This window comes from Lethenteron reissneri, chromosome 60 (genome assembly GCF_015708825.2).
Source record: "Lethenteron reissneri isolate LAM-NWPU_2019-01 chromosome 60, ASM1570882v1, whole genome shotgun sequence".
Classification (NCBI taxonomy): Eukaryota; Metazoa; Chordata; class Hyperoartia; order Petromyzontiformes; family Petromyzontidae; genus Lethenteron; species Lethenteron reissneri.
Genome location: NC_083838.1, coordinates 1,558,620 through 1,570,344, shown reverse-complemented (window position 1 = coordinate 1,570,344; position 11,725 = coordinate 1,558,620). Strand labels below are relative to the sequence as shown.

At 53.3% G+C, this 11,725-nt stretch overlaps 1 protein-coding gene across 1 annotated transcript; it reads right to left on the bottom strand.

The window, feature by feature from the left end:
• Positions 1-2,251: 2,251 nt before the first annotated feature.
• Positions 2,252-11,695, bottom strand: LOC133357986 (proteasome subunit alpha type-7). The gene is made up of 7 exons (XM_061576237.1): positions 11,561-11,695; positions 8,879-9,005; positions 7,635-7,759; positions 6,894-7,016; positions 5,355-5,474; positions 4,776-4,838; positions 2,252-3,340 (listed from the first exon to the last, which is right to left on the bottom strand). The coding sequence occupies exons 1-7, from the start codon at positions 11,660-11,662 to the stop codon at positions 3,242-3,244; spliced, it is 759 nt and encodes a 252-aa protein (XP_061432221.1). The 5' UTR covers positions 11,663-11,695; the 3' UTR covers positions 2,252-3,241.
• Between the last annotated feature and the right edge of the window lie 30 nt (positions 11,696-11,725).

Sequence of the window (11,725 nt, the reverse complement as noted above, 5' to 3'; positions counted from 1 at the left end):
CTACCCCACTTGATCCTCAGTGTAATCACCACCACCATGGTATATCCACTACTGGGTGATCAATGTGGTGTTGGTGATGTATCTACCCTGCGTGTTCCTCAGTGTAATCACCATCACCATGGTATATCCACTGCTGGATGATCAATGTGGTGTTGGTGATGTCTCTACCCCACGTGTTCCTCAGTGTAATCACCATTACCATGGTCTATCCACTGCTGGGTGATCAATGTGATGTTGGTGATGTCTCTACCCCACGTGTTCCTCAGTGTAATCACTACCACCATGGTATATCCACTGCTGGATGGAGATAAATAATTCCTGAATGCAACGTGCTCATCTTCCTATATCTCTCTCAAACGAGTACCTGGTGCGGTGTGTAATCGCCGCCGTTAGGGAGACAAAGGCGGCCGGGTCATGGCGACGGCCACCCACCCACTCGCGTGACCGCTTCTGCCCTTCACATGTGCTCGCTCACGAGTCTGGTAAATGGTCCCGTGACAGAATGTCGCCTGTCAGAGTTTGTGGGTGTGTATGTGGACCTTGAACGCCACGGTGGCCAGGAGATGTTAACTACCTCGCCTGGTGTGCAGGAAGTCGTGGGTTCGATCCAGACCCTGACGATGCCTGCTGCTGTATATTTGGAGTTTGCGTGTCTCGCTCATCATCATCATCACGGTGGCTAGGAGATGTTAACTACCTCGCCTGGTGTGCAGGAGGTCGTGGGTTCGATCCCGACCCTGACGATGCCTGCTGCTGTATATTTGGAGTTTGCGTGTCTCGCTCATCATCATCATCACGGTGGCTAGGAGATTTTAACTACCTCGCCTGGTGTACAGGAGGTGGTGGGTTCGATCCCGACCCTGAAGACGCCTGCTGCTGTATATTTGTAGTTTGCGTGTCTCTCTCTCTCATCATCACGGTGGCTAGATGTTAACTACCTCGCCTGGTATGGAGGAGGGCGTGGGCTCTATCCAGACCTTGACGACGCCTGCTGCTGTGTATTTGGAGTTCACGTGTCTCTCTCTCTCTGTGCAGTCCACTGCATGAACGCCGCGTCCACCATCTGGTGGCCGGGCCCGGTAACGTTAACACCCGCCACCACCCGACACAGCCGAATAGTGAGGGTTGTCACGTAAAACAGCACGTGGCCAATTCGTCACTAGTACAGCACTAGTGTGTAGTGAATAGTAGTGTAGTGTATAGTAGTGTAGTGTATAGTAGTGTGTAGTATATAGTAGTGTATAGTGCAGTATATAAGTGTAGTGTATAGTAGTGTAGTGTGTCGTGTATAGTAATGTAGTGTATAGTAGTGTATAGTTTAGTGGATAGTGTATAGTAGTGTATAGTGTAGTGTATAGTAGTGTATAGTGTACAGTGGAGTGTATAGTAGTGTAGTCTATAGTGTAGTATATAGTAGTATAGTGTAGTGTATAGTGTAATGTATAGTAGTGTATAGTGTATAGTAGTGTAGTGTATAGTGTAGTGTATAGTGTAGTATACTAGTACACCACACCGGTTGTATGTTGGAGAGCCAAGCCACAACATTTACAATCTGAGTTCGACGTTTCACCGGTAATTACAACCAGCTTCATCAGGCGACAGCCAGACTTGGGCTATTTGACCCAACCGGCAATGGATACCCATCGTCACGGACACGCATTCACTCATCCCACCACCACCACCACCACTCTTGCTGAAGGAGCGAAACAGCAGGATTACTCCACAAGTCTCGCTACCGTGTGTACTGTGTGTGTACTGCGTGTGTACGGTGTGTACTGTGTGTATACTGCGTGTGTACTGTGTACTGCGTGTGTACTGTGTGTATACTGCGTGTGTACGGTGTGTGTACTGTGTACTGCGTGTGCACTGCGTGTACTGTACTATGTACTGCGTGTGTACTGTGTTGTTCTACGTACTGCGTGTGTACTTTGTACTGTGTGTACTGCGTGTGTACTACGTACTGCGTGAGTAGTGTGTACTGCGTGTATACTGTGTACTGTTTGTATACTGTGTACTGTTTGTGTGTACTGTGTGTACTGCGTGTAGTGTGTACTGCGTGTATTGTGTGTACTGCGTGTGTACTGTGTACTGTTTGTGTGTACTGTGTGTACTGTGTGTAGTGTGTACTGCGTATGTAGTGTGTACTGCGTGTACTGCGTGTGTATCACGTGTACCGAGTGTGCAACTCGGCAGGCAGCTGTCTGGGTCACACACACGCACGGGGTTACACACACGCACACACACCGCCGCATGAACGCCAGCCCGAGTTTATTAGAAGCCCAAGTTACAAAAGAACTCTGACGCTCAATCCTCAACTCGTTCAAGTGGGGGGCGGGGGGGGGGCAGCGGGGGGGGGGAGGGCCAGTAGAGGGGGGGCAAACGTGCACGCGACGTGAACTTTAGGGTCTGTATGTGGGCGCGCGCACAGACACGAGTGCGCGTGTGCGTACTGTTGTCGTGTGCGTGTGCATTGTTGACGTGCGTGTGTTGTGTGGGGAGCGGTGGCACAGCGGTGAGCGCGATCGCGCTACGGATCCGAGCTTCGGTTCCCGCTCACGGACGACGCCGGTGACGATTATCCGAACTGGTCCTGGGCCTCCCCTAGGTCGACTCAATCGAGTACCTGGTGCGGTGCGTAGTGGTAAGCGTCGCCACTGGGGAGACAAAGGCGGCCGGGCGTGGTGCTGGCCACCCACCCCCTCGTGTGCCGTGCCGGCCTTCATAGAGGCGCTCGCTGGTACTATTTGCGCCAACATTCTCTGAAGCCGATACGGGGCATCTTTGTCTTTGTTATCTGTGTGTCTATGCGTGTACGTGTGTGCATTGTCTGGGTCTAAAAATGTCCTGTGTGTGTTGTCTGTCTGCGTGTGCATTTGTGCGAGTATTTGTGCGAGTATGTGTGCATCTTTGTTTGTGTGTCTGCGTCTGCGTTTGCGTCTGTGTGCGTGTCTGTGTGCGTGTCTGTGTGCGTGTCTACGTGTACGCGTCTGTGTGTGTGTACGTGTGCGCGTCTACGTGTGTACGTGTGTGCGTGTGTGTAAGTGTGTAAGTGTGTACGTGTGCACGTCTGCGCGTGTGCGCGTGCGTGCGTCTGTGTGTGTGTACGTGTGCGCGTCTGCGTGTGTGTACGTGTGTACGTGTGTGTGTACGTGTGTACGTGTGCGCGTCTGCGTACGTGTGTGCGTGTGTGTGTGTACGTGTGTGCGTGTGTGTACGTGTGTGCGTGAGCGCGTCCGTCATTCTAAGTCGAGGACTTCTTCTGCTTCTTCTTCTCCGCTTCTTCCTCCTTCTCCTTCTCGATCTCGCTCACGTACACCTCGATCTCCTCCGCCTCCAGAATCTGCAACGGGGCAAGGCGGCATCGTCAGCGGCACCGTCATCATCAAGTCCAGCATGCACACCGTGTTTCCCTCCTAGGCTCTGAGAATCGGAAGAGAAACTAAAATACAATAACTTCACCGGTACACGTCTTCAGGTTGGCAGACGCACCGAGGCTCCCGCAAGGTCAACCAGGAGGGAGTGTGGCACGGTTTGGGAGGGAGCGTGGCACGGTTTGGGAGGGAGCGTGGCACGGTTTGGGAGTGTGGCATGGTTTGGGAGGGAGTGTGGCACGGTTTGGGAGAGAGTGTGGCACGGTTTGGGAGTGTGGCACGGTTTGGGAGGGAGTGTGGCACGGTCTGGGAGAGAGTGTGGCACGGTTTGGGAGTGTGGCACAGTTTGGGAGGGAGCGTGGCACGGTTTGGGAGGGAGTGTGGCACGGTCTGGGAGAGAGTGTGGCACGATTTGGGAGTGTGGCACGGTTTGGGAGGGAGCGTGGCACGGTCTGGGAGAGAGTGTGGCACGGTTTGGTAGTGTGGAACGGTTTGGGAGGGAGCGTGGCACGGTTTGGTAGTGTGGAACGGTTTGGGAGGGAGTGTGGCACGGTCTGGGAGAGAGTGTGGCACGGTTTGGGAGTGTGGCACGGTTTGGGAGGGAGTGTGGCACGGTCTGGGAGAGAGTGTGGCACGGTTTGGGAGTGTGGCACAGTTTGGGAGGGAGCGTGGCACGGTTTGGGAGTGTGGCACGGTTTGGGAGTGTGGCACGGTTTGGGAGGGAGCGTGGCACGGTTTGGGAGGGAGCGTGGCACGGTTTGGGAGTGTGGCACGGTTTGGGATGGAGTGTGGCATTCAGACGCTGTCTTCCTGATAGACCTGTTCTTCACCTGAGGACGGGCTGCTTGCATTGTAGCCGAAACGTCGTGAAAATTATTTTATGTTTAATTTTTATTATTATTATATTATTTCCCTTCTACGAAACCAAGAAGAAGGGTTGAATATTCGCGGATTTAAGGGTTAACCCACCACCAACCACTCCTGCACTGATGACCAACCACAACCCCACTCACCACCACCCCACCCACCACCCCACCCACCTCCGCCACCCACCACCGCCCATCCACCACCACCCCACCCACCACCGCCCATCCACCACCACCCCACCACCCCACCCACCACCCCCACCCACCACCCCACCCACCACCCCACCCACCACCACCCCACCCCACCACCTCACCACCACCCCCCACCACCCCCCACCACCCCCACCCACCACCCCCACCCACCACCCCCACCCACCACCCCCACCCACCACCCCCACCCACCACCCCCACCCACCACCCCACCCACCACCACCCCACCCACCACCCCACCCACCACCCCACCCACCACCACCCCACCCACCACCACCGAGGTTATCATGAGTTTACTGTACTGGAACACAATGTCCAGCTCCTGTACCTTGAGATGCTTGTTTCTCTGCATGACAGCGAGCTCGATGTTCTTACCCCCAGACTGCACCACCTGAGACGCACAATCCCACACATCGTCATCACAACAACCCCACATCATCATCACAACCCCACACATCGTCATTATCACAACAATCCCACATCATCATCACAACAACCCCACATCATCATCATCACAACTCCACAGCTCACCATCATCGTCATCACAACAATCCCACATCATCATCACAACAACCCCACACCTCGTATCCCCCGCCCAGGCATCCTCACGTCTCCCCTGCGTGTCCCCGCAAGTGTTCCTGTGCCCTCTGCGTGTCCCGGTGTCTCCCCGTGTGTCACATCTCTCCGCGTCTCCCCCGGTGTGTCTCTGTGTGTCCCCGCATGCCCCCGTATCCCACCCCGTGTCCCCACGTGTCCCACGTGTCCCCTTCGTGCCCCCCTCCCCGTGTGTCCTCCCCGTGTCCTCCCCGTGTCCTCCGGCACCTCCGATTAGCACGGTTGGCTACGTACGTCCCGTGCCCCCCCCGCCCCCCCCCCCCCCCCGTGTCTCCCCGTGCGTCCCCCGTGCCTCCAGCAGGGCGCGGATGGCGAGCTTGATGGCCTGCGCGTCCGTAGCGATCGCCTCCTCCGTGTAGTTCTTTTCCAGGAACTCGCGCACTGTCTTGGCGCTGCGGCCGATGGCGTTCGCCTGCAAGCGGTGGTGGGGGGGGATGGACAACGCCGGCGGTTTTGACCTCGTTGCAAATCGTCGGCGTCACGTACACCGTGCCGAGCACATTGCCCCCCCCCCCTCCCTCCCCCCGTGCGATGGGGTGGTCGCGCCGACGTACGCGCAAAGGCACGATGGGAGCCGTGCTGCTGTACGTGTGTGTGTGGTGCGCCGTGGTGGCTAGGAGATGTTAACTACCTCGCCTGATATGCAGGAGGTCGTGGGTTCGATCCCGACCCTGACGCCTGCTGCTGTATATTTACAGTTTGCTGTCTCTCTCATCATCATCATCATCACGGTGGCTAGGAGATGTTAACTCCCTCCCTTGTTGTGGAGCAGGTCGTGGGTTCGATCCCGATCCTGACGACGCCTGCTGCTGTATATTTGGAGTTTCCATGTCTCTCTCTCTCCCCGTGGTCGCGTGGATTTCTCTCCGGGTCCTCCAGTTTTTCCCGCCACATTTTGAATCAACGTCGCCACGCGTTGAGGATATTTGTCTGCCGTAAATTTCCACGCGACAAGCCACTTCCTTGAGCTCTCATTTCTGAGAGCCAGGTCGCTTCCGAAAAATACCTATACAGCCGAGTGGGCCTTACATGGTAAAATTATAAAAAAGTTAATTAAGTAGCTAGTTAGTGGCACGCTGCACTCCACAACCCGGCCAACCCGCAGTGATGAATATCTGAAGCGATCCGTGGCTTCGTCTGGGTCGACTCGGCATCACGCGAGTATCTGGAGCGGCGGTGTACTAACATCGGCACTGGGGAAGAGACAAAGGCGGCGGGGCGTGGTGCTGGCCACCCACAGCTTTCACGTGCCGTGCCGGCCTTTACAGGTGCTCGTCAAGAGCACTTGCCCCAACAGCCTGTTAGGAGCTACATGGGGGACTTTGATCTTGGTCATATACATGCGTGCGGTAGTGTAGTAGTTAGCGGTAGTGTAGCGGTTAGCGCGCTGCTGTGTGACGAAACCCGACGACCTGCATTCGATTCCCGCTCACGGCCAACACCATTAACGATGCTCAGAACCAGTCCTGTGCCTCCACTAGGTCGACTCGGCCTTAAGCGAGTACCTAGCGCTGTGTGCAGTAAACATCGCTACTGGGCGAGAGACAAAGGCGGCCGGGCGTGGTGCTGGCCACCCACCCCCTCGTGTGCCGTTCCGGCCTTCAACAAAAGTGCTCGCCAACAGCACTTGCCCCGACAGCCTGTTAAGGCTATACGAAGCATCTTTGTCATTGGGACCAGATTTTTAAAACCTTAATTGTCTTTGTGCGTGACCTCCTGCGTCAGCGAGCGAGCCTTCCGTCAACCGCTTAGCGCGGTGCCCTCAAGGTGCACCTGGCGTGGCGTGGCCTGGCGTTGTCGCCGAGTGTCGGTATCGGTGTGCGCACGAGACCTTCCACGCGTGATAGGTGCCGGACGGGTCGGTCTGGTAGAGTCGGGGAGTCCCGTCTTGATCGAACCCCACGAGCAGAGACGAGATACCAAACGGACGACGCCCATTGCTTTGTGTGTAGCGCTGGGGGGGGGGGGGGGAGACATTGACAGGGGAGGAGGAGGGGTGTTGGGGAGGGGGGCGGCATCGACGGTTTATTTCGAGGAACGTGGGTGTTCCACCAGGTCACGTGTGGTGGGGTAAAGAGTGGGTGGTGAGATGTTAACTACCTTATTTATACTAATAGGGGTTTTTCCCCTTTTTTCTGGCAACAAAAACTGACACCTTTTGCAAGGAATCATGCTTACATTAAGCACAATACTTGCATCTTCTTGGTTCTTTCGGTAAAGTCACGTAGAAGGGAAATAATAAAATAATGAAAATAAAACATAATAAAATAATTCTCACGACGTTTCGGCCACAACGCAAGCAGCCGTCCTCAGGTGAAGAACAGGTCTGTCTCCCCGACAGACCTGTTCTTCACCTGAGGACGAAAGATTTGCACGGTCGTAAGCGCGCAAGCAAGCAAGCAAGCGAACTTAATATAAAGGATTTAAAAAGAGACCACATAGCTCAGTGGGCCTTACCTGCTAAAATCCAGAACAGCTTTTCGTTTCTAGTTTTTAACAGGCCAAATATCCTGGAGCGGGTCTCACGGAGGGTCCATCGAGCCCGGGCGCAAAGCGAAACATCGCATTCTACCTGCTTGAGGCCCGCGATGTAGCGCGTGATGTACTCCACCGTGACGGGGTCCTCCACCGTCAGCTTGTGGCTCTGGCACTCGACGCGCGCACGGTTGATCACGATCCGCGCATCTGCCGTCAACCCTGTGGCACGGACGCACGGACAGACCAAGAACGAGTTCCATGCGTTGACGCTTTCAGCCTTAAGTTTTCCTGTCCCGTGCGTACTTGCACGGCATCAGTCTGCCTTCCGATGACGTACGCGTACGTCATGTGTATTTGGAGCTTGCCTGGTCTGTCTTCCCGTGGTCCTGTGGATTTTTCTCTGGGTTCTCCGGTATTTCCCTCCATATTTATAAATGTGCGTTTAAGAGTATTTGACTGCTATATATGTCCACGTGCGTGTGCGTCATCGGAATGGAGACCGGAAGAATAAAAATTAAGTGCAATAACTTTGATAATTGTTTTTTTACCCTTCTATCTGGCAACAAAACTGACACCTTTTTTTGCATAGACCACAATACCTGCAGCCGTAATGCAAACAAAAAACATATCTCTGATAATGTATGCACTGTCCTTGAAGTTGATTGGTCCACACCCGAGACAGCTTTCCTTAGAGCCTAGTCTCACATGGGTTGGACCAGATGACGCCAAAAGGAGCAGGTATTGTGGTTTATGCAAACATGACTCCTTGTAAAAAAGGTGTCAGTTTTGTTGCCAGATAGAAAGGTATCAGTCAAGCCTGGGATCGAACCCACAACCTCCTGTATACCAGGCGAGGTAGTTAACATTGCACTCCACGACTGCCCCCACCCTCACTATGAGACCTCTTTTACCAGTGGCAAAATATAGTAGTAGGTTTTTACCCTTTTAAACTGGTACAAAACTGACACCTTTATTCAAGGCATCATGTTTGCAATAACCACAACACAAGTAGTCAAAAAAGCAAACAAAAAGAAGCAACTCTGATAATGATAATAATATGCACTGTCCTTGAAGTTGATTGGTCCACACCCGAGACGGCTTTCTTTAGAGCCTAGTCGGCTTTCTTTAGAGCCTAGTCCCCATTGGTGTTGGACAGTTTAAAAGGGTAAAAACCTACTACTATACTGCCCCCACCCTCTCCCGGGCCCCAACATTTTCCACCTCCACTAGAGCAACCGCTGCCACCTGCCTGCCCCCCACCACCGCCCCCACCCTCCTCCGACATCTCCCTCTGCCCCCCACCCCCCTCCGACATGTCCCTCTGACCCCCCTCCGCACCGGCGAAGGCCATGCAGACGTGGTCATCGAGAGCACAGATCTTGCGGACTGTCCTCTCCTCCTGGAGCTTGGCCACAGACTTCTTCTCAACGGCCAGCACCACGATGTCCAGCCCTCGGATGCCCACCTAGGGTTGGGACAGCCGGAGGGAGCACAGGTAGGAAACGCAGGTGAACGGGTTATCACGGGCATTGGCCACACCGCACACACCCCACCCACCAACCCACCCACCAGAGGTCGCAACCGGGTACCCGATACCCGTACCCTACCCGATACCTGGCTACCAGTACCCGGCCGGGTACGGGTACCCGTTTGCGACCCTGGTGCTGCCGGGTACGGGTAGGCCGTGAGTCACTGGTGAGTCACCGTTTGTCACTCATTTCGGGTAGGGTACGGGTAGGGAACGGGTACCCATACCCGGCCGGGTACGGGTACGGGTACCCGTTTGTTACCCTAGTGCGGCCGGGTACGGGTAAGGAATCAAACCCCGTTTGCGACCTCTGCCACCCACCCACCCAGTGCTCGCGAGTAGAAATGCCCCAACTGTCTGTTAATGGTTACGAAGCTGATACTGTATTTGCCTTTGTATTCGAGTGTGCGTGTGTTTGGAGCGGTGGTGTAGCGGTTAGCGCTACGAACCCGGGGACCCGAGTTCGATTCACGCCCACGGCCACCACCAGTGATGATGGGTCTCACCTAGGTCTACTCAGTCTCAAATGAGTACCTGGTGCGGTGTGTAGTAAACATCGCCACTGGGGAGACAAAGGCGGTCAGGCGTGGTGCTGGCCACCCACCCCTCTCGTGTTCTGTGTCGGCCATCATAGGTGCTGCTCGCTAACAACACTTGCCTCAACAGTCTATTATGTCTACGAGGGAATCTTTGTTAATTTAAGGAGGTTTTGTGATCATGAGATAAAATCTAGAAACGAGTGAAATAATGTAAGTTTTGCGGGGGGGGGGGGGTGGGAATGACCATACTTCACCGCGCTGGTCAATGCTGCTTGTTTGAATGCGGGGAGCTATTGAGGACGCGCGAGCATAGAAGTACTGTACAACAATCTGTACTGCCTACAAGGTAGGCACACGGCGGCCTATAGCACCTGTTGTGTGCACAACACTTCCCCATTCAGACACGATCCAAGCTCCCCCCTTCTAAGCCGCCCCGATATTTTAATTGGCAATTCAGTGGCAATATTAATGACACGGTCTCGATGCGAGTTAATGTGTGTCTAGGCGAATCCATGGGTATCTAAATGAGTATGCGAGTCTATGGGTATCTAAATGAGTCTCTGTAAGAGTCTATGGTATGGTCTCCATACGAGTCTATGGGTAACTCGGCGATTCTATAGTTCTCTAAATGAGTCTCTATGCGAGTCCATGGGTCTCTAAGCAAATCTGTACGTCAGTCTATGGTATAGTCTCCATACGAGTCTATGGGTCGCTATGCGAATCTATGGGTATCTAAAATGAGTCTCTATGCAAGTCTGTGGCATAGCCTCTATATGCGAGCCTATGGGTATCTATGTGAGTCTACGGGTCTCTAAAGGTGTATTGAAAAGTTTGTATTCTGCTACTTATACTCCTGCTGTTATGGAGTGACTCATGCTGCCAACCATGCCTGCAAAGTTTGGTCATACGTGTTATGTATATCGTTTATTGTTGAATTTGAATCACAGTTCCTATGATCGCTGTTACATTGTTTTCATAGCTTTATATTGGTGATTTTGAAAACGTTTTGGTTTAGCCGTGTTTGTTTGTTGTAGTACAGAGTTAGCCTGATAACTTTAATCTACATTGTCTTATGGATGTTATTGTTTGACTTGCATCCCACTGGGATATTAGCACACAGCGTTGAAACGCTGTTTTTTTCTAGAAGACTGTTGCTGTTTTTTCCAGGATTTTTCTGTTGCGTGTAGTAGCTTTAAGATGTTTCTTGTTCATCTTTTTCTTTTGTTGCGGTTGCACCCGAGTCAAGAGCCGCATGGCTCACAGGGTTATACCTAAAACTATGCGAAACTATGGGTATCTAAATCAGTATCTATGCGAGTCTATGATTTAGTCTCCATACGAGTCTATGGGTCGCTATACGAATCAATGGGTATCTAAATGAGTCTCTATGCGAGTCTATGGTAAAGTCACTCTATGCGAGTCTATGGATGTTTATGGATCTCTATGTAAGTCCACAGGACTGCAAGTATATAAACAATAACTATAATAACTATAATAACAACAATAACGTAAAGCCCTCTTGCCAAATCCACTGCCGAATGACCACCCCGTGTGTGCCCGTGTCTTGGGCCGCATGGCCCGCAAGTTGAATGGGCAGAATTTAATATTTCGCGAGTGCGCCGTCGTTATATCTTACAAAAGGCAGAGTGAGCCGCGCGTTAACTTTCATCGGCACGAGGAAAGCAAATTTTTACTTTAAAAACATTTATCATTGTTAAGCGTTCGGCCACATGACAATGCAAAAAAAAAACCGGGACCGACCCTCGCCTAGAAGCCGCGCCCGGCCGCTCAACGGCCACCGACGGCGCGGGTTCTAGGCAAGGCCGTGGGCTTCGAGTAGGCCCGAGCATAGGCCGCAAACGTCCACTCCGTCTGAATGAATTAACAAAACTTTAAGGAACCACACAAACATCTCGGTTATCGTTCTAATGGAAGAGCAAGAGGGATACGTACCGCCGTGGAGCCCTTCTTCACGGCTTCCTGGGCGTATTCCACCTGGAAGAGGTGGCCGTCGGGCGAGAAGACGGTGATGGCGCGGTCGTATCGGGCCGTCATGGCTGGGCTTGTTGGCTTTGTGGTGGTTGGTGGTGGTTGTTGGTGGTGGTTGTTGGTGGTGGT

Excerpts from the sequence above, each read along its gene's own strand:
- LOC133357986 (XM_061576237.1), bottom strand. The coding sequence starts at position 11,662 with ATGACGGCCCGATACGACCGCGCCATCACCGTCTTCTCGCCCGACGGC. Across the intron at positions 7,760-8,878 it reads CGTCTGCATGGCCTTCGCCG|GGTTGACGGCAGATGCGCGG; the intron begins GTGCGGAGGGGG and ends TCCGTGCCACAG. Across the intron at positions 3,341-4,775 it reads AGAGAAACAAGCATCTCAAG|ATTCTGGAGGCGGAGGAGAT; the intron begins GTACAGGAGCTG and ends GCCCCGTTGCAG.